The 25570-nt window shown below is 53.0% G+C and overlaps 3 protein-coding genes across 3 annotated transcripts; all 3 read left to right on the forward strand.

Moving 5' to 3' along the window:
- Window positions 1-8736: 8736 nt before the first annotated feature.
- LOC136787981 (dynactin subunit 2-like) lies at window positions 8737-11933 on the forward strand. The gene is made up of 11 exons (XM_066985424.1): window positions 8737-8784; window positions 9550-9711; window positions 9794-9954; window positions 10068-10215; window positions 10300-10365; window positions 10444-10482; window positions 10782-10859; window positions 11037-11108; window positions 11223-11325; window positions 11430-11521; window positions 11608-11933. The coding sequence occupies exons 1-11, from the start codon at window positions 8737-8739 to the stop codon at window positions 11692-11694; spliced, it is 1056 nt and encodes a 351-aa protein (XP_066841525.1). The 3' UTR covers window positions 11695-11933.
- A 797-nt stretch (window positions 11934-12730) lies between these two features.
- On the forward strand, window positions 12731-15079 carry LOC136787982 (RIMS-binding protein 3-like). Its single transcript, XM_066985425.1, has one exon. It carries the CDS (start codon window positions 12731-12733, stop codon window positions 15077-15079), a length of 2349 nt encoding a protein of 782 aa, XP_066841526.1.
- A 1242-nt stretch (window positions 15080-16321) lies between these two features.
- Window positions 16322-18670, forward strand: LOC136787983 (RIMS-binding protein 3-like). The gene has a single exon (XM_066985426.1). It carries the CDS (start codon window positions 16322-16324, stop codon window positions 18668-18670), a length of 2349 nt encoding a protein of 782 aa, XP_066841527.1.
- The last annotated feature ends 6900 nt before the right edge of the window (window positions 18671-25570 follow it).

The raw sequence follows: 25570 nt of genomic DNA on the forward strand, positions 1-25570 counted from the left end.
ACCCTTTGAAGTTGAGCTGAAGTTTTGCCAAGAGACAATACATAATTATAAACATCCTGGCTCCCTGTTATATGCATATTAGGATTTGATTCTGGGGATTGATAAGGCTTTCCATACGTAATCTCGTATGAGCTTACTGACATTCCACTCCTTGGCTTTATCCTTATTCTCAGTAAAGCTATAGGCAAAGCTTGTGGCCATTGTACTTTGGCTTCCTGGCAGATTTTACTGATCTGTCCCTTTAGAGTCTGGTTCATCCTTTCTACCTGTCCACTAGATTGGGGTCTCCATGCAGTATGTAAATTCCAAGAAATTCCTAAGAGCCGGCTTACGTCTTTAACCACAGATGCAACAAAGTGGGGTCCCCTATCCGAGGATATTCCTAATGGTACCCCAAATCTCAGAATGATTTCCCGCAGTAACCATTTTGCTGTCTCTTTAGCTTGATTGGTGCGACAGGGAAGGGCTTCTGGCCATCCGGAAAAGGTGTCAACCCCTACTAACAAATACCTATATCCCCTAGTCCTAGGTAACTCTACAAAAATCAGCTTGCCAGTAATCTCCTGGTTCTATTCCTACTCTAACTCTTCCCATCTCAGCATGTTTTCTTGCTACTGGATTATTTTTCAGACAAATCTCACACTTTGACATTACTGATTTTGCCATTGTTAACATATGTGTCGAGACAATGCTACGTTTTAAAAATGTTACCATTGCCTCTGCACCCCAGTGACAGTCATTATGTCTTGTCTGAAGTATTTCTCGCATCACCAAGGGGGGTATTACTACCTGGCCCGTAGCGGTTACATACCATCCATCAGAGTTCTTTCGGGCCTTTAGGAGATTTGCTAATTTCTCATCCTCTGGCGAATATCTTGGTTTCTTGGGAAGATTAAGACGAGTGGGGCCTACCTTGAGTGGTACTAAAGCCATTACATTCCACACCTCCCGAGCAATTTGTCGAGCTGCTCGATCTGCCAGCCGATTCCCTTCTGATATTTTCGAGGTTCCTCCTTGATGGGCTTTACAGTACATAATAGCCACTTGTTTTGGTTTTTGTACCGCGTTTATCAAATTTAACACCTCCTCTTGATATCTTATATTGGCCCCTTGTGAGGACAACAGCCCTCTTTCTTTCCATAATGCTCCATGAACATGGTCTACTCCAAAAGCGTACTTTGAATCTGTCCAAATATTTACCATCTTTCCTTTACTCAGTTCCAGTGCTCGAGTTAGGGCTATCAGTTCCGCTCGCTGTGCTGATGTTTCAGGTGGTAAAGGTTTTGCTTCGATTACTGTCTTCAGGGTTGTTACTGCATACCCTGCATATCGTGTTCCATTCTCCACAAAACTACTACCATCAGTAAAAAGTTCCCAGTCATACCTTTCAAGGGGTACACCCTTCAAATCCTCGCGGCTGGCATGGGTATGCTCGATTATTTCCACACATTTGTGTTCCAACGGTCCTTCTTCTGGAACAGTTCCTAGAAATACTGCTGGATTTAACAGGTTAGTTGTTTTCAAGGTTACGTCATCTTGTTCAGTTAGTATTGCCTGATATTTCATCATTCGGCTGGGTGATAACCAGTGGCCCCCCTTTTGTTCTAAAACAGTTGTTACCATATGTGGTACAAAAACTTCAATACGTTTTCCCAAGGTAAGTTTCCTTGCTTCCTGGATTAAGAGAACTGTTGCCGCTACTGCCCGCAAACATGAGGGCCATCCTGCACTTACAGCATCCAGTTGCTTAGAAATGTATCCCACAGGTCTTTTCCAGCTTCCCAGTCGCTGGGTTAGTACCCCTAGTGCTAGTCGTTGTCTTTCATGTACAAATAACTGGAAATCTTTTGATAAATCTGGTAGGCCCAAAGCTGGTGACTTCATTAGGGCGTCTTTAAGTTTCTTGAAAGCTTCTTTCTGTATTTTTCCCCAAATAAAATCCTGTGCCTTCTGAGCTTCATAAAGGGGCTTAGCTATGAGTCCATAATCCATTATCCATAATCTGCACCAGCCAGCCATTCCTAAGAAGGCCCTTAGCTCATGGAGATTTTGAGGTTCCGGGATGGTGCATATAGCTTTTATCCTATTGACACCCAGACTTCTTTGTCCCTGGGAAATCTCACACCCCAAATATGTTACAGTTGAGCAAACTATTTGTGCTTTTTTCCTTTGAAACCTTATAACCACCCGTTCCTAACTGATTTAAAATTTCGATGGTTGTTTGGGTGCAGAGCGACTCATTCTCTGTGGCAATCAAACTATCATCTACATATTGTAACAACAAATACTGACTTCTGGGTACCTGTATTTGTCCTTGCGTTGTCCAGATTTCCAGGTCCTTGGCCAGCTGGCTTCCAAAGAGCCTTAGTGAGATGGTTTAGTGGAGGACTTGTTAGTGTTAGGGCTGAGGTTGGACTAGATGATCTTGGAGGTCTCTTCCAACCTAGACGATTCTGTGATATGCATTAGGTTTCACAACTCATCTATGCATATTCATTTCCTAGCTCCGCCTAGCCTCGCTTCATATGCTAATTATCTTATCAGTCCTTCTGCGCTTGCCTACTACTCTCTGGTGGTCGTCCAGGTGGTCGTCGGGATGAGGTAAGATGTCTTCATCAGAGTTGAACTTTTTAACCTTTCCTTCTCACGCATGCTCTCTGAGCCCTCGGTCTCAGTCCAAACTGCAAGGTTGGTTTGATCCAGTTCCCAGGGTCCAAGAAGCCCCAGTTATCTAGATGTCTTGCAAATGGAGCATTCTTTTAATCCTCCTTACTCCTCCTCATGAATCGGTGCATTCTCTCATGCTACCCTTGCACATATATTTTGTATCTTCCAAGCGCAGCCCCGGAACAGTACATCGCAAATGTAACATATTAAGCAATATTGTATTATTTCATCTTCTATTACTAACATTTCCCCCCTTTGAAAGTATTTCACTCCTTTCGAGGAGGGCAAATGCTTTCACTAACTAACTAAAATGTTTTACACTCAGTGCTCACCAATAACATATTCAAGGAAAATTACAACATTACGCATCAAGAAAATTACAAAGATTAGGATTGTCACAACATTTCATAAGTCCACCACTTCTGCTTTATGTTACATTCGCTCTTCTGGTTGGGTTCACTTGATCTGGAACCGATTTTGTCTATTCGGTTTTCATTCCATTTCGCCTCCTGGGTTCCTCAGATTCTTTCTCTGAAATCCGAAGTCGTTATATGCCGGTGGAGGGTATTGCGGATGTGGTTCCATATGCCGAGCAATGGTTTGCATCACTGTCCAATTCCAGGTTGTCTTCCTTAGAATCAGACTTTTCAGCATTATAAATGTTAACTAAATTAGTACCCCTACAATCACCAATATAATTATCGTCTCCAGTAAGGATTTAACCCAATTACTAATATTCCATCCACTAAAAATGTTATCCAACCAGCTTGTTGTCATATCTTTCTCTTCCTGCTCTGCATCTTGTTCCACTCAAGCCAGTTGTTCTATGACATGTTCTACATCAATAGTCACATTTGAAATGTGGATGCAGCAATGATCAAGATGATCTTTTAGAAATCCGCATACTCCATGTTCCTTTAATAACAGTGTATCTAATGCCAATCGATTTTGTAGCACCATTTTAGTTGTAGCTTGTAGTTGGATATTAAGGTCTCTAAAGCCTTCTTTCGTGGCTCTCGCGAGCCTACTCACTTGTCCTGTAAGTTTATAAATCATTTCCCTATTTCGATAAGTAGCTACCTGTGCAAATAGAGATTCTAACGCCCAATTGAATTTTACTCCACCCGAGGGTTCATGCCATATATCTTCATCTGCCCCTTCTTCTAAACTTCTTTTTGCCCTACTAATTTGTAGGGTTTCCAACTTTCCCTTAAAAGGAGACTTTTTCCATATTGGACACAGTGTGGGGAGGGAGTCCTAGAGTTATTGCTTTTACTTCCCCATCTATCGGCAGGTGTGTAGTCCAAGTTCCATCACTGGCTGTTTGTACTTTGTACTTTGGCTTCCTGGCAGATTTTACTGATCTGTCCCTTTAGAGTCTGGTTCATCCTTTCTACCTGTCCACTAGATTGGGGTCTCCATGCAGTATGTAAATTCCAAGAAATTCCTAAGAGCCGGCTTACGTCTTTAACCACAGATGCAACAAAGTGGGGTCCCCTATCCGAGGATATTCCTAATGGTACCCCAAATCTCAGAATGATTTCCCGCAGTAACCATTTTGCTGTCTCTTTAGCTTGATTGGTGCGACAGGGAAGGGCTTCTGGCCATCCGGAAAAGGTGTCAACCCCTACTAACAAATACCTATATCCCCTGGTCCTAGGTAACTCTACAAAAATCAGCTTGCCAGTAATCTCCTGGTTCTATTCCTACTCTAACTCTTCCCATCTCAGCATGTTTTCTTGCTACTGGATTATTTTTCAGACAAATCTCACACTTTGACGTTACTGATGTTGCCATTGTTAACATATGTGTCGAGACAATGCTACGTTTTAAAAATGTTACCATTGCCTCTGCACCCCAGTGACAGTCATTATGTCTTGTCTGAAGTATTTCTCGCATCACCAAGGGGGGTATTACTACCTGGCCCGTAGCGGTTACATACCATCCATCAGAGTTCTTTCGGGCCTTTAGGAGATTTGCTAATTTCTCATCCTCTGGCGAATATCTTGGTTTCTTGGGAAGATTAAGACGAGTGGGGCCTACCTTGAGTGGTACCAAAGCCATTACATTCCACACCTCCCGAGCAATTTGTCGAGCTGCTCGATCTGCCAGCCGATTCCCTTCTGATATTTTCGAGGTTCCTCCTTGATGGGCTTTACAGTGCATAATAGCCACTTGTTTTGGTTTTTGTACCGCGTTTATCAAATTTAACACCTCCTCTTGATATCTTATATTGGCCCCTTGTGAGGACAACAGCCCTCTTTCTTTCCATAATGCTCCATGAACATGGTCTACTCCAAAAGCGTACTTTGAATCTGTCCAAATATTTACCATCTTTCCTTTACTCAGTTCCAGTGCTCGAGTTAGGGCTATCAGTTCCGCTCGCTGTGCTGATGTTTCAGGTGGTAAAGGTTTTGCTTCGATTACTGTCTTCAGGGTTGTTACTGCATACCCTGCATATCGTGTTCCATTCTCCACAAAACTACTACCATCAGTAAAAAGTTCCCAGTCATACCTTTCAAGGGGTACACCCTTCAAATCCTCGCGGCTGGCATGGGTATGCTCGATTATTTCCACACATTTGTGTTCCAACGGTCCTTCTTCTGGAACAGTTCCTAGAAATACTGCTGGATTTAACAGGTTAGTTGTTTTCAAGGTTACGTCATCTTGTTCAGTTAGTATTGCCTGATATTTCATCATTCGGCTGGGTGATAACCAGTGGCCCCCCTTTTGTTCTAAAACAGTTGTTACCATATGTGGTACAAAAACTTCAATACGTTTTCCCAAGGTAAGTTTCCTTGCTTCCTGGATTAAGAGAACTGTTGCCGCTACTGCCCGCAAACATGAGGGCCATCCTGCACTTACAGCATCCAGTTGCTTAGAAATGTATCCCACAGGTCTTTTCCAGCTTCCCAGTCGCTGGGTTAGTACCCCTAGTGCTAGTCGTTGTCTTTCATGTACAAATAACTGGAAATCTTTTGATAAATCTGGTAGGCCCAAAGCTGGTGACTTCATTAGGGCGTCTTTAAGTTTCTTGAAAGCTTCTTTCTGTATTTTTCCCCAAATAAAATCCTGTGCCTTCTGAGCTTCATAAAGGGGCTTAGCTATGAGTCCATAATCCATTATCCATAATCTGCACCAGCCAGCCATTCCTAAGAAGGCCCTTAGCTCATGGAGATTTTGAGGTTCCGGGATGGTGCATATAGCTTTTATCCTATTGACACCCAGACTTCTTTGTCCCTGGGAAATCTCACACCCCAAATATGTTACAGTTGAGCAAACTATTTGTGCTTTTTTCCTTTGAAACCTTATAACCACCCGTTCCTAACTGATTTAAAATTTCGATGGTTGTTTGGGTGCAGAGCGACTCATTCTCTGTGGCAATCAAACTATCATCTACATATTGTAACAACAAATACTGACTTCTGGGTACCTGTATTTGTCCTTGCGTTGTCCAGATTTCCAGGTCCTTGGCCAGCTGGCTTCCAAAGAGGGTCGGGCTATTCTTGAAGCCTTGTGGGAGTCTTGTCCAAGTTAATTGTGTCTTTCGTCCACTCTGAGGATTTTCCCATTCGAAGGCAAATAATTTTCTACTATCTTTATCAAGAGGTATGCAAAAGAAGGCGTCCTTTAAATCTATCACAGTAAACCATTTATATTTCTCTCTCACAGATGTTAACAATGTGTAAGGATTAGCCACTACCGGGTGAATGTCCTTTGTTATTTCATTTATTGCTCTAAGATCTTGTACCAATCTATATTTGCCATTCCGCTTCTTTACTGGAAAAATTGGAGTATTGTATTCCGATTTACATTCTTCCAAAATCTGATAGTTGAGAAATTTGTCAATAATTTTCACTATCCCCTGCCTAGCTTCTATCTTAAGTGGATATTGTTTGATTCAAACAGGTTTGGCTCATTCCTTTAATTCCACCTTTACCAGTTGTGCCAGTTTCGACTTCCCTGGTACGTCTGTTTCCCGTACTGTTGCTCTAACTGCATTTTCTACTTCTCTTGGAATATTAACAAAGGGTTTATCTTTGGTCATTAGGATTTGGCCTACTTTGGACTCAGGTACCTTCATTATTAATTCTCCATCCTCAAAGGTTATTGTTGCATCTAATTTAGCTGATAGATCTCGTCCCAAGAGTGGAATCGGGCATTCTGGTACATACAAAAATTCATGGGTTAGTTCCTTACCCCCAAAACGCAAATCAAGGGGTTGTAAGAATGGCCGTTCCTCCTCCTTCCCTGTGGCTCCAATTATTGTAGTTGTCTTAGTTCCTAATCGTCCTTTTAAACTATTTAACACTGAATATGTTGCTCCTATTACATTTACAGACTAATTAACACAGAGAAAGAAGCTCCTGTAACCAACAACAACAAAAAAATTCAAGCCCCTGTCTTCGTTTCCTAGCTTTATTTCAACTAGTGGACCTGCTAGGGTAGATGCCCCAGGTCCCCGTCATTTCTGACTGTTGTAAGTTTATCCTGCAGCCTAAGACAAATTCCTTCTGATATCAGGGGCTGATTGCCCTAGAAAGAGGCTAGCCAATTGCCTCTGTTTGTTTTCTGAAGCCAGGTCCAAATTTTCTGTCTTTTTTTTTTTTTTTCCCATTGCATTTCAAAGTTGGTCCAGAAATTCAAAAATTCCATAGGGTTTTCTTTTGGACCTTCTTGGAACAGATTCTCAATTCCCAATTTAACCAGATTTTGGTATTTACATAATTTCCAGGGTGGTAAGGGTCTCGGGGGGGGGGGGGGGGGGGGGGTGGGGAAGGGGTCGGTCAGGGGAATGCAATGGTTGAAAGTTCCCTGAGCGGTCCCATTGGCAATCTGAGCTCACACATGAACTCAGGTTGTTTTAAGAGTTAGCTGCTTTTCTGTTTCCATGACAACTCTCTGGGACCCATCATGGTCCCTCTGCCCCAGAGGGCTCACACCCGTGATTTTGAGATCTCAGCCTCGGGTTGAGGCGGAACTATTAACGTTCCTACATCCTCTTCCCCTGCTCATTCAACTTCAAACAGCTCTGTTAGATACTACATGCCACACAACCTTTAACACCTTCAACAACCCTTTTAACACTTCCTTTATCTTCCTCTAGCCTGTACTTTTCTAATGCCAACACCAAAGGCTCAGTCAGGGGCCAACTTAATTCCATACCTTTTCCCTCCAAGATGCTGAAACAACATATCAGTATACAACATTTCATCCTATTTTCCTTCTCTCCTCAAGAACAACATTAATTGCAAGACACTGTTACAGTCGATTGATCCATAAAGTGGCCATTTAGTTTGATCCATAAAGTGGCCATTTAGTTTATACAGTGGCCACAATTGATTGCAATACTTAGTGGAAGTCCTCTTGCTTTCCGCACCCCCCCCACTCCCCGTTCGGACAATATCCTTGCAGTGTGCCAATGTACACCCAAGGAGGCTTTCTTTAAAATGTCTTTGTTTTGGATATTACCCATTTCCTTGATTTCCCATTCCCTTTTATTTATTTATATTAATTACTGTCCCTTGTTTCAATTTCCATGCAAAACTTTTCATTGCAGGTTTTTACTATCTTTTCCTAATCTTTGTGGGAATAGAAATGTTGTTTTTGCAGTGTTACGTTGTTTAGAAGGAAGGAATGTGGTATTGAGATGTGCTTACAGCGATAAGAAAGCTCAGCAGGTGACCTCGTAAAATGCAGACAACCAGCCTCCTTAGAGCAATCAGGTGAAAATCACTGTGTTAAGTCAAGCCAGATAAGGGGAGAAAACATTACCATCTCCAAAACAGGCCGGCAACTGAAGGCCAGGCATTGTCTGTGAAGCATCAGATAGATTGTGAACCTGGATTACCCACTCCAGTGGGGAAACAGGGGAGGGTCCTGTCATCAAAAAGTATATAAACTGTGTTTTGGAACTAGTAGGTGCGCTCTCCTGCTTGTGGGGCGCCCGCCATTGCAATCGCGAATAAATTACTACTTCACTGAGATCCTCGCCTGAGCCTAAGTTATTGGCTACGGAGTGTTTCTCACAATTGGTACGTTGTGAGCAGCGGGGGTCGGTCGCGGCCGATGGCTCCCCGAGAAACTCCTCGGTGCCGGCTGGAGCGTGATCAGTTCGTGAGCCACCTCAGCAGTGCCCATGAGGTCCCATCTGGGTCGCCAAAATGTTAGCGTTCATGAAGACACATAATCCACAAAGTGATTATATGAAGGTGCTTTATTAGGCGCCGGAAGTTAGGGGCATGCCTGCCCAAATCTAACTTCGTCTGATTTGTTCTCTTAGTTCTCTTTTATCTCCTAAGATATTACATATGCATTAGGTTTCACAACTCATCTATGCATATTCATTTCCTAGCTCCGCCTAGCCTCGCTTCGAATGCTAATTATCTTATCAGTCCTTCTGCGCTTGCCTACTACTCTCTGGTGGTCGTCCGGGTGGTCGTCGGGATGAGGTAAGATGTCTTCATCAGAGTTGAACTTTTTAACCTTTCCTTCTCACGCACGCTCTCTGAGCCCTTGGTCTCAGTCCAAACCGCAAGGTTGGTTTGATCCAGTTCCCAGGGTCCAAGAAGCCCCAGTTATCTAGATGTCTTGCAAATGGAGCATTCTTTTAATCCTCCTTACTCCTCCTCATGAATGGGTGCATTCTCTCATGCTGCCCTTGCACATATATTTTGTATCTTCCAAGCGCAGCCCCGGAACAGTACATCGCAAATGTAACATATTAAGCAATATTGTATTATTTCATCTTCTATTACTAACAGAGGGACTCAGCTACTTGGTTTTTCTGGTCGATTCCTTTCCTTGCACAGGCACGGGTACCGCCCAGGGGAGTTGGGTCCCGGTGTCCCAGCACTGCCAGATCCCTGGTGCCGTGGGCAGGCCCCGAGCCCCCGTGACACCCCTCTCCTTTCCCTCTCCCCTCCCCCTTTCATCTCTCTGCAGCACGGTGAGGGCGTTGGTGCCAAAGAGACTCCTCAGCAGCGGTACCAGCGGCTGCAGCACGAGGTGCAGGAGCTGGTCCGGGAGGTGGAGCAGATCCAGGTGAGCACCACCCCTGCCGTTTGGCACCTGCGGGCAGATCGTCCCCGGGGGCTGACACTGCTGCCTGTCCCCCCCTGCACAGAGCGCGGTGAAGGAGTCGGCGGCCGAGGAGGAGCTGACGCCCATGGCCTTGGCCAGGCAGGTGGAGGGCCTGAAGCAGCAGCTGGTCTCCAGCCACCTGGAGAAGCTGCTGGGCCCTGCCGCAGCCATCGACTTCGCAGACCCCGAAGGCGCGCTGGCCAAGTGAGTGTGGGCTCGTGGCCGCAGCTTGGGAAGCGGGGGGCAGCAGGGGGAGGATGCCAGCATCCCCGCGAGGCGGTACCAGGGCAGCGTGCCCACCTTTTCCCCTCGCCCAGGCGCCTGTTGCAGCAGCTGGAGGTGGCGAAGTGCAAGAAGACAGCGGCAGGGAAGAGCCCCGCCAAGGCGCCAGCCCCCACCGGGGACACGCTCACCTTTGAGCTGTACTGGAGGCCAGAGCAGGACCAGTTCTCCCAGGCTGCCAAGGTGAGCGTGCGGAGGGGGAGTCACAGCGTTTGACCCCAAAATGGGCTGTCCTGCCCTCTCAGCCCTCGCTTCCCTCGTTTCCAGATTGCGGAGCTGGAGAAGCGGCTGGCACAGCTGGAGGCGATGGTGCGGTACGAGCCTGACAGCCAGGTAAGGAGCCAGGAGCTCCAGCCCTGCCGCTCCCCTGCCCTCCATCCTGCCCCACTGATGTGATTTTCCTCCCCACAGAACCCGCTGTTGGTCGGGCTGAAGGGGACCAGCCTCGTGGTGAGTCCTAGAATCCTAGAATAGCCTGAGTTGGAAGGGACCCATGAAGACCCTTGGGTCGAACTCCTGGCTCCACACTAAGAATTAAACCATAAATCTGAGAGCGTTGTCCAAATGCTTCTCGAACACCAGCAGGCTTGAGGCCATGACCCCCTGCTTGGGGAGCCTGCTCCACTGCTCGACCACCCTCTCAGTGAAGATTTTCTGTCCTAATACCCAGCCTGAACTTCCCCTGGTGCAGCTTTAAGCCGTTCCCTCATGCCCAGGCACCCCATACACACCCTGTTCTCCTTCCCCAGGAGACCGTGCAGATCCTCCAAGCCAAAGTGAACATCCTGGACGTGGCTGTGCTGGACCAAGTGGAGGCCCGGCTGCAGGTGAGGGCCTGAGGCGGAGGGAGGTGGGGATGAGTCCCGCAGCCCCCAGCCAGCACTGGGCCCGCTGGCCCCACCAGAGGATGGCATGGGGCCATGGGAGGGCACCCGCAGAGGCTATGAAATTGGGGTGGACCCTGCTGGATTTGGGGTGTCACATCTGCTTCCCCCCCTCCGCAGAGCGTCCTGGCGAAGGTGAATGAAATCGCCAAGCACAAGGCCGTTGTGCAAGACGCTGACACCCAGAGCAAGGTAAGAGCAGCAGGGAGGGCCCCCCAAAGCAACCACAGCATGGGGGGCTTATGCGGAATCGCCCTGCAGACTGTGCTTACGCCCTCCTTTCTTGCTTTCCGCCACTTGCCCCAGATCCACCAGGTCTATGAGATGATGCAGCGCTGGGACCCCGTGGCCAGCAGCCTGCCCGATGTAGTGCAGCGACTGCTGACCCTCAGGGACCCGCACGAGCAAGGTGAGGGGCAAGGAATGGGGATGCTGGGGACAGTGGCGTGGCGTGACAAGGGAGATACTGGGGTCTGGGGGCCCTCCAGTGCTGAGTTTTCACCTCCTTCCCAGCCACACAGTTTGGGCAGGTCCTTGTGCACCTGGACACCACGCAGCAGGAGATAGCTGGTGCTCTCAAGGACAACACCGTGCTGCTGGCAGAGGTGAGTCTCAGCAGCATGTGCTGGGGTGGGAGGGGTCCCCATCCTGTCCGCCCTGCTCAATCCCTTCCCCACTGACCCCCCTGCAGGTCCAGAAGACGATGAAGGAAAACCTGGCCATTGTAGAGGACAACTTTGCTGACATAGAAGCCCGCATCAAGCGGCTGCAAAAGTGAGAGCACCCTGGAGCACCTCCCTGAGCATCTGCATTCCCCCCCCCCCCCGACATTGTGATCCCCTGGGAATCACTCCCTCTGCCTGCAAGTAGCAGTCCCTGTTTGTGTATAGCTGGCCGTGCTCCCCTGCGCAGAACGGGGCTGTGGAGGGGCCCTTCCCAGCCCCCCATTAGCACCCAGGGGTGGGTCACTGCTCCCCCAACCTGGATTTACCCCAATAAATGTCCTGGTTCAAAGCGTGTCCGTGCTGGCCTCTCCTTCGGGCTGCGGGACACGAGCAGGGCCCAGCTGGGCTGTTTGAAATGCAGCTTCTACTGCGCATGCAAGCCCTCCAAGCACCCCCAGCGTAGCTCCAGCTACACTTTTCTTACGCTTTTTTTTAGTTTAAAACCATTAGCCCTTGTCCTACCAGTGAAGAAATATTTCTCCTCAACACCTGCAGTACGTTGACGACATCGTCGTGTGGGGCAAAACAGGAGAGGATGCTTTTGAGAAAGGGGAGAAAATAATACAGCTTTGGACGGCTGCTTTCGTCCTGTTAAACAGAGTAAGGTGAAAGGATGGGCGCTGGAAATGCATTTTTTTAGGCATAAATTGGCAAGATGGATGTCATCAGGTCCCCATGGATGCGATCCATGGGGATCCAAGAAGCTGTGGACTTGCCAGCTAGCAAATGCTAACGGCTGTATAATGCCTGCATGGGTTAACAACCCTTCACCTCCCTCCTCTGCGCCCCTTGAGCTGAGGCTGTCGGGGTGTGTCCGGGCGGGGACATACCATATAAGGTCATATGGCGTCATCCCTCCTTTATGACGTCATCCCTCCTTTATGACGTCATCACCCGGACACTATATAAGGCCGCGCTCGCCCAGGCCGGGCCAGTGGCAGAGGCGACCTCTGCTGCTGCGCGGTGCTGGGAGCCGGTGTCTGCTGAGGGCTCAGAGGCTGCTGTCCCTCAGAGGCCCAGGCCGCGCGATCGCTGGTGGCTATTGCTGGCAGCGTTTGGTGAAACCGTCGATTTCGCATTCCTTAAGCCATGATCCGGGGTGGCGTGGGCCAGGGGCCTGTGGCGCGTGGTCGCCCCTTGCCCCGTCGGGGCCCAGCGCGACCCCCCAGCAGGCCTGTGCAGCAGGAGGAGCACAGGCAGGAGCTGGAGGCGCTGCGGGCCCAGCTGGAGGCGCTGCGGGCCCAGCTGGAGGCAGTGCGGGCCCAGCTGGAGGCCAAGCGTCTCCGCTCCCAGGAGCTGCAGCGCCGCTTTGCTGATGAAGCCCGTGAGATGAAGAAGAGGGCAGAGGAGCAGCGGCAGCTCCTGGCCAAGCAGCTACGCTCCAAATGCGAGCAGGAGCGGGCGCGGGAGCTGCAGCGGCTGTGGGAGCAGATCCAGGAGCAGCAGGCAGCGGAGATCCGTCAGCTGCTGTGTGAGGGGAACACCAAGTGGTGCCAGGCTCAGCAGCTGCTCCAGCAGCAGTGGGACGAGGCCGTCCGCCAGGTGCGGGACCTGCAGCGGCAGCTGTTCAAGGTGCCCGTGAACCGTGGCCGGAGCGGCGGCAGCGAGGCCCGCGGCAAGCAGCAGGACGTCAACAGGCAGCTCTGCTGGCGGGCAGATAGCAAGCAGGCCGCCCAAATCCTGGACCTCCAGGAGAAGCTGCAGCTGCGGAGGAAACTCCCCTCTCAGTACATCCCGGAGAAGGCTGAGGGGGGGGCGCCTGCCTCCCACAACGGGGACAGGGCCGCGGCCCAGCACCGCCTGCAGAGTCTCCTGGGCACAGGAGCCACCAGGCCCGGCTCTTCGAAGAGCTCCGGTGCATCTGGTGCTGGTGGTGGAGAAGGGCAGCGGACAACCTGCTCGAGCTCAGAAGACGCTCACCTGCGGGGTGAAGGGCAGAGCAGCAGGAAATCTGTCAGAGACATTGGGGTTCAGGTCCCAGAGCAGCAAGAGGCCTGTCCACCTGGCAGCGGAGACAGCCCGTTCCTGGAGCAGCAGAAAGCGCAGCTGCAGAATGCCCTGAAGGACCTGGCCAGGCAATGGATGGTCCTTCAAGAGGAGACCTGCTTCCTGAAGAACGAGAGCTCCCTGGTGGAAGCGAGGGAGAAGGCGGGGAGGCTCAAGCAGGAGCTTGGTATGCTGGGCCTCCTTACCAAGAATCTGACAGAAAAAACCAGGAAGCTGAAAGAGCTTGCTGCAAAGTCTGGAAAGACTGCTGCAAAGACGGAGCAGGTCGACCAGCAGCAGAGAGGGCAATTGGAAACCGAGGCTGGGAAAAAACTTCAGCTGCAAAAGAAACTGGATCAGGAACGTTCAAGGCTGAAGAACAGGTACGAGGAGCTGAAAGTGTGTCTGACAGAGATGAGAAATGAAAAAGCCAGACGCGCGCAGGAAACTTCTCAGCTCCGCAGGCAGAAGGAGAGGATAGAGGAGATTCAATCTGAAAACGCTGCTCTGAAGCAGAAACTCGTGCAAGCGACAGAGCAGCGAAATGCTGCCGTTGGAGCAGCCAAACGTCTTCAAACGCTCCTGAAGGATCTCGATTGCAAATTGAAAGCCATGAGTCAACCGGCAGAAAGGACGCAACAACAGCAGCAGGACCACGAGGAAACAAAGCTAATGCTGCAGAAAAAAGAAGAGGAAGTTAAGCATTGGCAGAGGGCTTGGGCAGAGCTCAGAAGGACACGTGAGGAAGAGCTGCAAGCCTCTCGAGTGCAGCTGAGAGAATCAGAGCAGCAGTATCAGCACCAATGTCAACAATGGGAGCTGCTCTCTCAGCAACTTGAGCAAGAGAAAAGAAAAAAATCCAGCCCTATCGTCTCAGAACTACCCCAGGCAATGACACCTCCCACAGCACAGGCCTATGCAGAGCAGTCCCATGACCTCTGCAGCCATGAAGACAGCTCTGATGCTTCTGAGAAGGCAGCCAAAATCCTGGGATTCTACACAAGCAGCTCGGCATCTGATGCCACACGCGACGGTCCTGGGTGCTGCACTGTTTCAGATGAGGGCTCTGTAGGTGGGAACGGAGAGTCAGGAGCAGAGCATGTGTCCTTCGTCCCGCAGTCCCTGGGACAAGAATCACCAAAACTTCAAAGACTTGTAGCTCAACAGGGCCACCATCCTGTTGAGGGTCCTAATGAGCGCCCCGAAGCAGAGCTTCCTCATGCTCGGGGAGAATACGTTCACGTCTCTGGAGACGTGGACGAGCATGGCGGGTCTGTGAGGGAGCGGAAGCCTGTCAGAAGACGACTTTTCTCCCCTACTTCGACAGAAGTTTCAGACAGCAGCCAGGTGACAAGTTCAGAGCTATGTTATCCCCTGCAAGACAGTGATATCGAAATAAGTTCTTGCAGCAGAAGGGGAAGGAAGAAACAGAGACAGAATAAATCTTTTTGACCAAGGAATTTGTGTCTGTGTGGTGGTTTTACTTGGGTGGGCGGTCGAGTTCCACCTCAGCCGCTCTCTCACTCCCCCTCCTCAAAGAGAAAGGGGGAGAAAATACGACACAAAGGGCTCAAGGGTTGAGATAAGGAGGGGGAGATCGCTCAAAAATTATCGTGACGGGTAAAACAGACTCAGAGTGGGGAGAGAGTAAGATTTATTGCCTATTGCTAACAAGGTAGGGAAGTGAGAAACAAAGGAAAGAAACCAAAAACACCTTCCCCCCACCCCCCACACTAACATGAAACTGGGCCTCCATACACGTCGTGGTTGGTGGGGAGATGGACATTTCCCTAACGAGAGCTCCCCCCTTCTCCCTCCCCTTCCATGGCTTTTATTGCTGAGCGTTACGTGGTCATATGGACTATCCCTTTGGTCTTTTGGGGTCAGCCGCCCCGGCGATGCCCCCTCCGCACCTCTTGCCCATGGTGGTGGGCAAGCCACTGGATTTGGGGCTGGGGGGTGGCAGAGGGAGGGCGCTGCGGGAGTCCTGGTGCTGTGCCAGCGCCGCTCAGCAGTAGACAAAACACATCGGTGCAATAGCAAGTCAGTTGTAGCCTAGCTACAAGTACAGAGCACAGCGCTGTATGGGCTGCTGTGGGGAAGGCTGAGGCCATCCCAGGCAGAGGCAGCCCACCAAACCCACCGTGGTGGGGACGGGATGACCAGGCAGGGTCTAGAGGGGTGGCTGGATCCCAACCGAAACAGTCGCCCGGGGGCTGGGAAGGATGGGGAAGGTGCTGGGTGGTGCGGTGGGAGCTCCTACGCTCACCCACCTCGGAGGAGCTCGGAGGGACGGTGGCGTCGGGGGGAGTCCTGCCGGGCCCCTCGCAGGGACCACCCGCCCAAAGACCCCGGCCACGCAAGTCCACGAGCAGGGAGGTGAAGGTGGAGGGGTTCAGAGGGGGTCACCCACGGCCTCGCACCCCGGGACATACCATATAAGGTCATATGGCGTCATCCCTCCTTTATGACGTCATCCCTCCTTTATGACGTCATCACCCGGACACTATATAAGGCCGCGCTCGCCCAGGCCGGGCCAGTGGCAGAGGCGACCTCTGCTGCTGCGCGGTGCTGGGAGCCGGTGTCTGCTGAGGGCTCAGAGGCTGCTGTCCCTCAGAGGCCCAGGCCGCGCGATCGCTGGTGGCTATTGCTGGCAGCGTTTGGTGAAACCGTCGATTTCGCATTCCTTAAGCCATGATCCGGGGTGGCGTGGGCCAGGGGCCTGTGGCGCGTGGTCGCCCCTTGCCCCGTCGGGGCCCAGCGCGACCCCCCAGCAGGCCTGTGCAGCAGGAGGAGCACAGGCAGGAGCTGGAGGCGCTGCGGGCCCAGCTGGAGGCGCTGCGGGCCCAGCTGGAGGCAGTGCGGGCCCAGCTGGAGGCCAAGCGTCTCCGCTCCCAGGAGCTGCAGCGCCGCTTTGCTGATGAAGCCCGTGAGATGAAGAAGAGGGCAGAGGAGCAGCGGCAGCTCCTGGCCAAGCAGCTACGCTCCAAATGCGAGCAGGAGCGGGCGCGGGAGCTGCAGCGGCTGTGGGAGCAGATCCAGAAGCAGCAGGCAGCGGAGATCCGTCAGCTGCTGTGTGAGGGGAACACCAAGTGGTGCCAGGCTCAGCAGCTGCTCCAGCAGCAGTGGGACGAGGCCGTCCGCCAGGTGCGGGACCTGCAGCGGCAGCTGTTCAAGGTGCCCGTGAACCGTGGCCGGAGCGGCGGCAGCGAGGCCCGCGGCAAGCAGCAGGACGTCAACAGGCAGCTCTGCTGGCGGGCAGATAGCAAGCAGGCCGCCCAAATCCTGGACCTCCAGGAGAAGCTGCAGCTGCGGAGGAAACTCCCCTCTCAGTACATCCCGGAGAAGGCTGAGGGGGGGGCGCCTGCCTCCCACAACGGGGACAGGGCCGCGGCCCAGCACCGCCTGCAGAGTCTCCTGGGCACAGGAGCCACCAGGCCCGGCTCTTCGAAGAGCTCCGGTGCATCTGGTGCTGGTGGTGGAGAAGGGCAGCGGACAACCTGCTCGAGCTCAGAAGACGCTCACCTGCGGGGTGAAGGGCAGAGCAGCAGGAAATCTGTCAGAGACATTGGGGTTCAGGTCCCAGAGCAGCAAGAGGCCTGTCCACCTGGCAGCGGAGACAGCCCGTTCCTGGAGCAGCAGAAAGCGCAGCTGCAGAATGCCCTGAAGGACCTGGCCAGGCAATGGATGGTCCTTCAAGAGGAGACCTGCTTCCTGAAGAACGAGAGCTCCCTGGTGGAAGCGAGGGAGAAGGCGGGGAGGCTCAAGCAGGAGCTTGGTATGCTGGGCCTCCTTACCAAGAATCTGACAGAAAAAACCAGGAAGCTGAAAGAGCTTGCTGCAAAGTCTGGAAAGACTGCTGCAAAGACGGAGCAGGTCGACCAGCAGCAGAGAGGGCAATTGGAAACCGAGGCTGGGAAAAAACTTCAGCTGCAAAAGAAACTGGATCAGGAACGTTCAAGGCTGAAGAACAGGTACGAGGAGCTGAAAGTGTGTCTGACAGAGATGAGAAATGAAAAAGCCAGACGCGCGCAGGAAACTTCTCAGCTCCGCAGGCAGAAGGAGAGGATAGAGGAGATTCAATCTGAAAACGCTGCTCTGAAGCAGAAACTCGTGCAAGCGACAGAGCAGCGAAATGCTGCCGTTGGAGCAGCCAAACGTCTTCAAACGCTCCTGAAGGATCTCGATTGCAAATTGAAAGCCATGAGTCAACCGGCAGAAAGGACGCAACAACAGCAGCAGGACCACGAGGAAACAAAGCTAATGCTGCAGAAAAAAGAAGAGGAAGTTAAGCATTGGCAGAGGGCTTGGGCAGAGCTCAGAAGGACACGTGAGGAAGAGCTGCAAGCCTCTCGAGTGCAGCTGAGAGAATCAGAGCAGCAGTATCAGCACCAATGTCAACAATGGGAGCTGCTCTCTCAGCAACTTGAGCAAGAGAAAAGAAAAAAATCCAGCCCTATCGTCTCAGAACTACCCCAGGCAATGACACCTCCCACAGCACAGGCCTATGCAGAGCAGTCCCATGACCTCTGCAGCCATGAAGATAGCTCTGATGCTTCTGAGAAGGCAGCCAAAATCCTGGGATTCTACACAAGCAGCTCGGCATCTGATGCCACACGCGACGGTCCTGGGTGCTGCACTGTTTCAGATGAGGGCTCTGTAGGTGGAAACGGAGAGTCAGGAGCAGAGCATGTGTCCTTCGTCCCGCAGTCCCTGGGACAAGAATCACCAAAACTTCAAAGACTTGTAGCTCAACAGGGCCACCATCCTGTTGAGGGTCCTAATGAGCGCCCCGAAGCAGAGCTTCCTCATGCTCGGGGAGAATACGTTCACGTCTCTGGAGACGTGGACGAGCATGGCGGGTCTGTGAGGGAGCGGAAGCCTGTCAGAAGACGACTTTTCTCCCCTACTTCGACAGAAGTTTCAGACAGCAGCCAGGTGACAAGTTCAGAGCTATGTTATCCCCTGCAAGACAGTGATATCGAAATAAGTTCTTGCAGCAGAAGGGGAAGGAAGAAACAGAGACAGAATAAATCTTTTTGACCAAGGAATTTGTGTCTGTGTGGTGGTTTTACTTGGGTGGGCGGTCGAGTTCCACCTCAGCCGCTCTCTCACTCCCCCTCCTCAAAGAGAAAGGGGGAGAAAATACGACACAAAGGGCTCAAGGGTTGAGATAAGGAGGGGGAGATCGCTCAAAAATTATCGTGACGGGTAAAACAGACTCAGAGTGGGGAGAGAGTAAGATTTATTGCCTATTGCTAACAAGGTAGGGAAGTGAGAAACAAAGGAAAGAAACCAAAAACACCTTCCCCCCACCCCCCACACTAACATGAAACTGGGCCTCCATACACGTCGTGGTTGGTGGGGAGACGGACATTTCCCTAACGAGAGCTCCCCCCTTCTCCCTCCCCTTCCATGGCTTTTATTGCTGAGCGTTACGTGGTCATATGGACTATCCCTTTGGTCTTTTGGGGTCAGCCGCCCCGGCGATGCCCCCTCCGCACCTCTTGCCCATGGTGGTGGGCAAGCCACTGGATTTGGGGCTGGGGGGTGGCAGAGGGAGGGCGCTGCGGGAGTCCTGGTGCTGTGCCAGCGCCGCTCAGCAGTAGACAAAACACATCGGTGCAATAGCAAGTCAGTTGTAGCCTAGCTACAAGTACAGAGCACAGCGCTGTATGGGCTGCTGTGGGGAAGGCTGAGGCCATCCCAGGCAGAGGCAGCCCACCAAACCCACCGTGGTGGGGACGGGATGACCAGGCAGGGTCTAGAGGGGTGGCTGGATCCCAACCGAAACAGTCGCCCGGGGGCTGGGAAGGATGGGGAAGGTGCTGGGTGGTGCGGTGGGAGCTCCTACGCTCACCCACCTCTGAGGAGCTCGGAGGGACGGTGGCGTCGGGGGGAGTCCTGCCGGGCCCCTCGCAGGGACCACCCGCCCAAAGACCCCGGCCACACAGGTCCACGAGCAGGGAGGTGAAGGTGGAGGGGTTCAGAGGGGGTCACCCACGGCCTCACACCCCGGGACGGCGGCAACCCACGGGTGCAGCCTTTGCGTGCCCGGAGCACCGGGGCAGAGCCGGCGGCACAGCAGCTCCGGAGCCAGCCCCGGCGCCAGTTCCTGGAGTGGGAACCGAGCTTCAAAGGGCTCGGGGCAGCCGCATCGGTCCGCCCCCACCCATGCCAGCTGCCCACGGGTGTCCCGGGCTGCTCGCATGACCGCAGCACGGCCGGGCTCGGCACCGGGCTCGGCACCAGGCTCGGCACCGGGCTGCCGCCGGCTTTGCCCGGTGCAGAGCAGGGCGGAACGCGGGGGCTGCCCCCACGCATGACTCCCGGCCCCCTGTGGGGGCAGCTCCCAGCGCCGGGGAAGAGGGGCCCCGCACCCCACGGGGGGTGCTCTCCGGGTGGGCTCCCCCCTACCTGGGGACCCCAGGGAGCGTGGTCTCGGGGGATGGGGGGCGGACCCAGGCCCCACGCGTGACCACCGCCCCCCGTGGGACGGGAGCCCTACGGATGGGGACAGCCCACGGGGACCGGACCCATGCGGGGGTCGATGCCTCAGCCCCCCCTGCAGCGGGGGCGCCTCCCACGGCCCCTGCACCCACGCGGGACCCTGGCCCCCCTCGAGCCCCAGCCCCATGCGCTACGGGGAGCCCCCGTACCTGGATTTACCCCAGGAAATGTCCTGGTTCAAAGCGTGTCCGTGCTGGCCTCTCCTGCGGGAGGTGGCCGGTAGCGGGGCAGGCGTGCTGTGCCGCGGAGCGGGGGATCGAGGCGGGCAGGGCTTTTCTGCGGCGTCGAGGCCACCCGAAGCAGCCGAGGGAGCCGCTGGGACCCGGCAGCCATCGCGAGGGAGGCTGACGAGGCGTCGGCGGAGCCAGCAGCGTCCCCTCCCGGGCCTCCCTCGCGACGGGGAGGGAGCGGGGCGAGGCGCGGCCGTTGGTGCGGGCAGGTTGCGCTCGGGCAGGGCAGAGCGTTCTGCCGCGCTCCCGGGAACAGCTCAGCTACCGGCCGCCTACCTACGGGTAAACCGCCACAGTCATCACGAGGCGGAGAGCTCTTTTCAGACGCTCTGCGGCCGCCCAGACTGAGCGCCCGCTCAAACACGCGGCGCTTCAGGCGCTTCAGAAGGGTGGGCGCAGAAGTTTGCACGGCAGTGCGCGCAGGCAGGGCGAGCAGGGAGGGCGGACAGGGCAGAGTTTCCCCCCGCCCATAAGAACAACACCTTTAACGGCTGTCGACTGCTAGCTGGGCTGCGATGGTCTTCACCAGGCAGAGCGCTCTCTCTAGAGAGTCTGTGGCCACCCAGACTGACCACCTGCTCAACAATGCGGCAGTTCAGGTCTCTGGGTGCAGGGACTGTCTGAGCCTGTTGCTGCCATCTGAGGGAGGCAGAGGCACCGTGTGTGTGAGGTGCGAGCAGGTGGATGACCTGGTCCGCCTGGTGGCAGAACTCAAAGAGGAGGTGGAGAGGTTGAGGGCTCTTAGGGAGCGTGAGCGGGAGATAGACTGGTGGAGCGACTCCCTGCAGGGCCTGAAGGAGAGGTAGCAGGGTGAGACACCCCAAATAGGGATGGATCCCCTGCCCTGTTGCTGTCGGGCAGAGGGAGGGGACCTAGAAGTTGAGGAGGGATGGAGACAGGTCCCTGCTCGACCTCTCAGGCAACGCCCCCCCCTACCGGCCCCACCTTCCCAGGTGCCCTTACGTAACAGATTTGAGGCCCTGGAGCTTGAGAGACCGGTGGGTGAGGACGAGGTAGAAAGTCTACCCAGGAGGATGCCTAGGGCGAGGAAGCCGACTCCACGCCTCAAGACTGCCTCCACCAAGAAAGACAGAAGGGTGATCGTAGTAGGCGACTCCCTTCTCAGGGGAACAGAGGGCCCTATTTGTCGACCTGACCCTACCCGTAGGGAAGTCTGCTGCCTCCCTGGGGCCAGGGTCAGGGATGTTGCCAGGAAGCTTCCCAACCTGGTTTGCCCCTCTGACTACTACCCTCTTTTGATAGTCCAGGCTGGCAGTGATGATATTGATGAGAGAAGCCTGAAGGCTATCAAACGGGACTTTAGGGGACTGGGATGGTTAGTGGATGGAGCGGGAGTACAGGTGGTGTTTTCGTCTATCCCTGCAGTAGCAGGGAGGGGTACCGAGAGGACGCGGAAAGCCCACCTGATTAACACGTGGCTCAGAGGCTGGTGCCAACACAGAAATGTTGGGTTTTTTGACCATGGGGCGCTTTACTCGGCACCCGGCCTGATGGCCGCAGACGGGTCCCTATCTCTAAGGGGAAAACGGATCCTAGCCCAGGAGCCGGCAGGGCTCGTTGAGAGGGCTTTAAACTAGGAAAGAAGGGGGATGGGGCTGAAAGAAGGCTTGTTGGAGCTGTGCCGGGGGGAACAATGGCAAAGCCGGGGAAGAAGGCAATGGCCCGACTGAAGTGCATCTACACTAATGCACACAGCATGGGTAACAAACAGGAGGAGCTGGAAGCCATCGTGCAGCGGGAAGGCTATGACTTGGTTGCCATCACGGAAACGTGGTGGGACCACTCTCATGACTGGAGTGCTGCAATGTCTGGCTATAGGCTCTTCAGAAGGGACAGGCAGCACAGAAGGGGTGGTGGTGTGGCTCTCTATATTAGAGAGTGTTTTGACGTTGAGGAACTCGAGGCTGGGAATGATAAGGTTGAGTCCCTATGGGTTAGGATCAGAGGGAAGGCCAACAAGGCAAGCATCCTGGTGGGGGTCTGCTATAGACCACCGAACCAGGATGAGGAGACTGATGAGGAGTTCTACAGGCAGCTGGCAGAAGCCGCAAAATTGTCAGCGCTTGTTCTCGTGGGGGACTTCAACTTGCCAGACATATCCTGGAAGCACAACACAGCCCAGAGAAAGCAGTCTAGGAGGTTTCTGGAGAGCGTGGAAGATAGCTTCCTGACGCAGCTGGTTAGAGAGCCTACCAGGGGAGGTGCCCCGCTAGACCTTCTGTTCACAAACAGTGACGGACTGGTGGGAGATGTGGTGGTCGAGAGCTGTCTTGGGCAGAGTGACCACGAAATGGTTCAGCTCTCTATTCTTGGCGAAGTCAGGAAGGGGACCAGTAAAACCGCTGTCTTGGACGTCCGGAGGGCTGACTTTGAGCTGTTCAGGACACTGGTTGGCAGAGTCCCTTGGGAGGAGGCTCTGAAGGGCAAAGGAGTCCAGGAAGGCTGGGCACTCCTCAAGAAGGAAATCTTAATGGCTCAGGAGCGGTCTGTCCCCACGTGCCCAAAGACGAGCCGACACGGAACTAGACCGGCCTGGCTGAGCAGAGAGTTCTGGCTCGAGCTTAGGAGAAAAAGGAGGGTTTATAATCTTTGGAAAAGAGGGCGGGCTACTCAAGAGGACTATAAGGATGTTGCGAGGCTGTGCAGGGACAAAATTAGAAAGGCCAAAGCTCATCTGGAGCTCAATCTGGCTACTGCCGTTAAAGATAACAAAAAACGTTTTTACAAATACATCAACACAAAAAGGAGGACTAAGGAGAATCTCCATCCTTTACTGGATGCGGGGGGAAACTTAGTTACAAAAGATGAGGAAAAGGCTGAGGTGCTCAATGCTTTCTTTGCCTCAGTCTTTAGCGGCAAGACCGGTTGTTCTCTGGATACCTGGTACCATGAGCTGGTGGAAGGGGATGGGGAGCAGGATGTAGCCCTCGCTATCCAGGGGGAAATGGTTGGCGACCTGCTACAACACTTGGATGTACGCAAGTCGATGGGGCCGGATGGGATCCACCCGAGGGTACTGAGCGAACTGGCGGAGGAGCTGGCCAAGCCGCTTTCCATTATTTATCGGCAGTCCTGGCTATCAGGGGAGGTCCCAGTCGGCTGGCGGCTAGCAAACGTGACGCCCATCTACAAGAAGGGCTGGAGGGTAGACCCGGGGAACTATAGGCCTGTTAGCTTGACCTCAGTGCCAGGGAAGCTCATGGAGCAGATTATCTTGAGTGTCATCACGCGGCACTTGCAGGGCAACCAGGCGATCAGGCCCAGTCAGCATGGGTTTATGAAAGGTAGGTCCTGCCTGACGAACCTGATCTCCTTCTATGACCAAGTGACGCGCTTGGTGGATGAGGGGAAGGCTGTGGATGTGATCTACCTTGACTTCAGTAAGGCTTTTGACACCGTCTCCCACAACATTCTCCTCAAGAAACTGGCTGCTCGGGGCTTGGACTGGCGTACGCTTTGTTGGGTTAAAAACTGGCTGGATGGCCGGGCCCAAAGAGTTGTGGTGAATGGAGCCAAATCCAGTTGGAGGCCGGTTACTAGTGGAGTCCCCCAGGGCTCAGTGCTGGGGCCGGTCCTCTTTAATATCTTTATCGATGACCTGGATGAGGGGATCGAGTGCACCCTCAGTAAGTTTGCAGATGACACCAAGTTAGGTGCGTGTGTCGATCTGCTCGAGGGAAGGAAGGCTCTGCAGGAGGATCTGGATAGGCTGGACCGATGGGCTGAGGTCAACTGCATGAAGTTCAACAAGGCCAAGTGCCGGCTCCTGCATCTGGGGCGTAACAACCCCAAGCAGCGCTACAGGCTGGGAGATGAGTGGTTGGAAAGCTGCCTGGCGGAGAGGGACCAGGGAGTACTGGTTGATAGGCAGCTGAATATGAGCCAGCAGTGTGCTCAGGTGGCCAAGAAGGCCAACAGCATCCTGGCTTGCATAAGAAGCAGTGTGGCCAGCAGGTCTAAGGAGGTGATTGTCCCTCTGTACTCGGCTCTGGTGAGGCCGCACCTCGAGTACTGTGTTCAGTTTTGGGCCCCTCGTTACAAGAAGGACACGGAGGTGCTCGAGAGAGTCCAGAGAAGGGCGACGAAGCTGGTGAGGGGTCTGGAGAACAAGTCTTACGAGGAGCGGCTGAGGGAGCTGGGGTTGTTTAGCCTGGAGAAGAGGAGGCTCAGGGGAGACCTCATCGCTCTCTATAGGTACCTTAAAGGAGGCTGTAGAGAGGTGGGGGTTGGTCTATTCTCCCACGTGCCTGGTGACAGGACGAGGGGCAATGGGCTAAAGTTGCGCCAGGGGAGGTTTAGGTTGGATGTTAGGAAGAACTTCTTTACTGAAAGGGTTGTTAGGCATTGGAATGGACTGCCCATTCCAATGGAGGTGGTTGAGTCACCATCCCTGGAGGTCTTTAAAAGACGTTTAGATGTAGCCCTTAGTGAGATGGTTTAGTGGAGGACTTGTTAGTGTTAGGGCTGAGGTTGGACTAGATGATCTTGGAGGTCTCTTCCAACCTAGACGATTCTGTGATATGCATTAGGTTTCACAACTCATCTATGCATATTCATTTCCTAGCTCCGCCTAGCCTCGCTTCATATGCTAATTATCTTATCAGTCCTTCTGCGCTTGCCTACTACTCTCTGGTGGTCGTCCGGGTGGTCATTGGGATGAGGTAAGATGTCTTCATCAGAGTTGAACTTTTTAACCTTTCCTTCTCACGCATGCTCTCTGAGCCCTCGGTCTCAGTCCAAACCGCAAGGTTGGTTTGATCCAGTTCCCAGGGTCCAAGAAGCCCCAGTTATCTAGATGTCTTGCAAATGGAGCATTCTTTTAATCCTCCTTACTCCTCCTCATGAATCGGTGCATTCTCTCATGCTACCCTTGCACATATATTTTGTATCTTCCAAGCGCAGCCCCGGAACAGTACATCGCAAATGTAACATATTAAGCAATATTGTATTATTTCATCTTCTATTACTAACATTTCCCCCCTTTGAAAGTATTTCACTCCTTTCGAGGAGGGCAAATGCTTTCACTAACTAACTAAAATGTTTTACACTCAGTGCTCACCAATAACATATTCAAGGAAAATTACAACATTACGCATCAAGAAAATTACAAAGATTAGGATTGTCACAACATTTCATAAGTCCACCACTTCTGCTTTATGTTACATTCGCTCTTCTGGTTGGG

Source organism: Anser cygnoides, chromosome 32, assembly GCF_040182565.1.
Source record: "Anser cygnoides isolate HZ-2024a breed goose chromosome 32, Taihu_goose_T2T_genome, whole genome shotgun sequence".
NCBI lineage: Eukaryota > Metazoa > Chordata > Aves > Anseriformes > Anatidae > Anser > Anser cygnoides.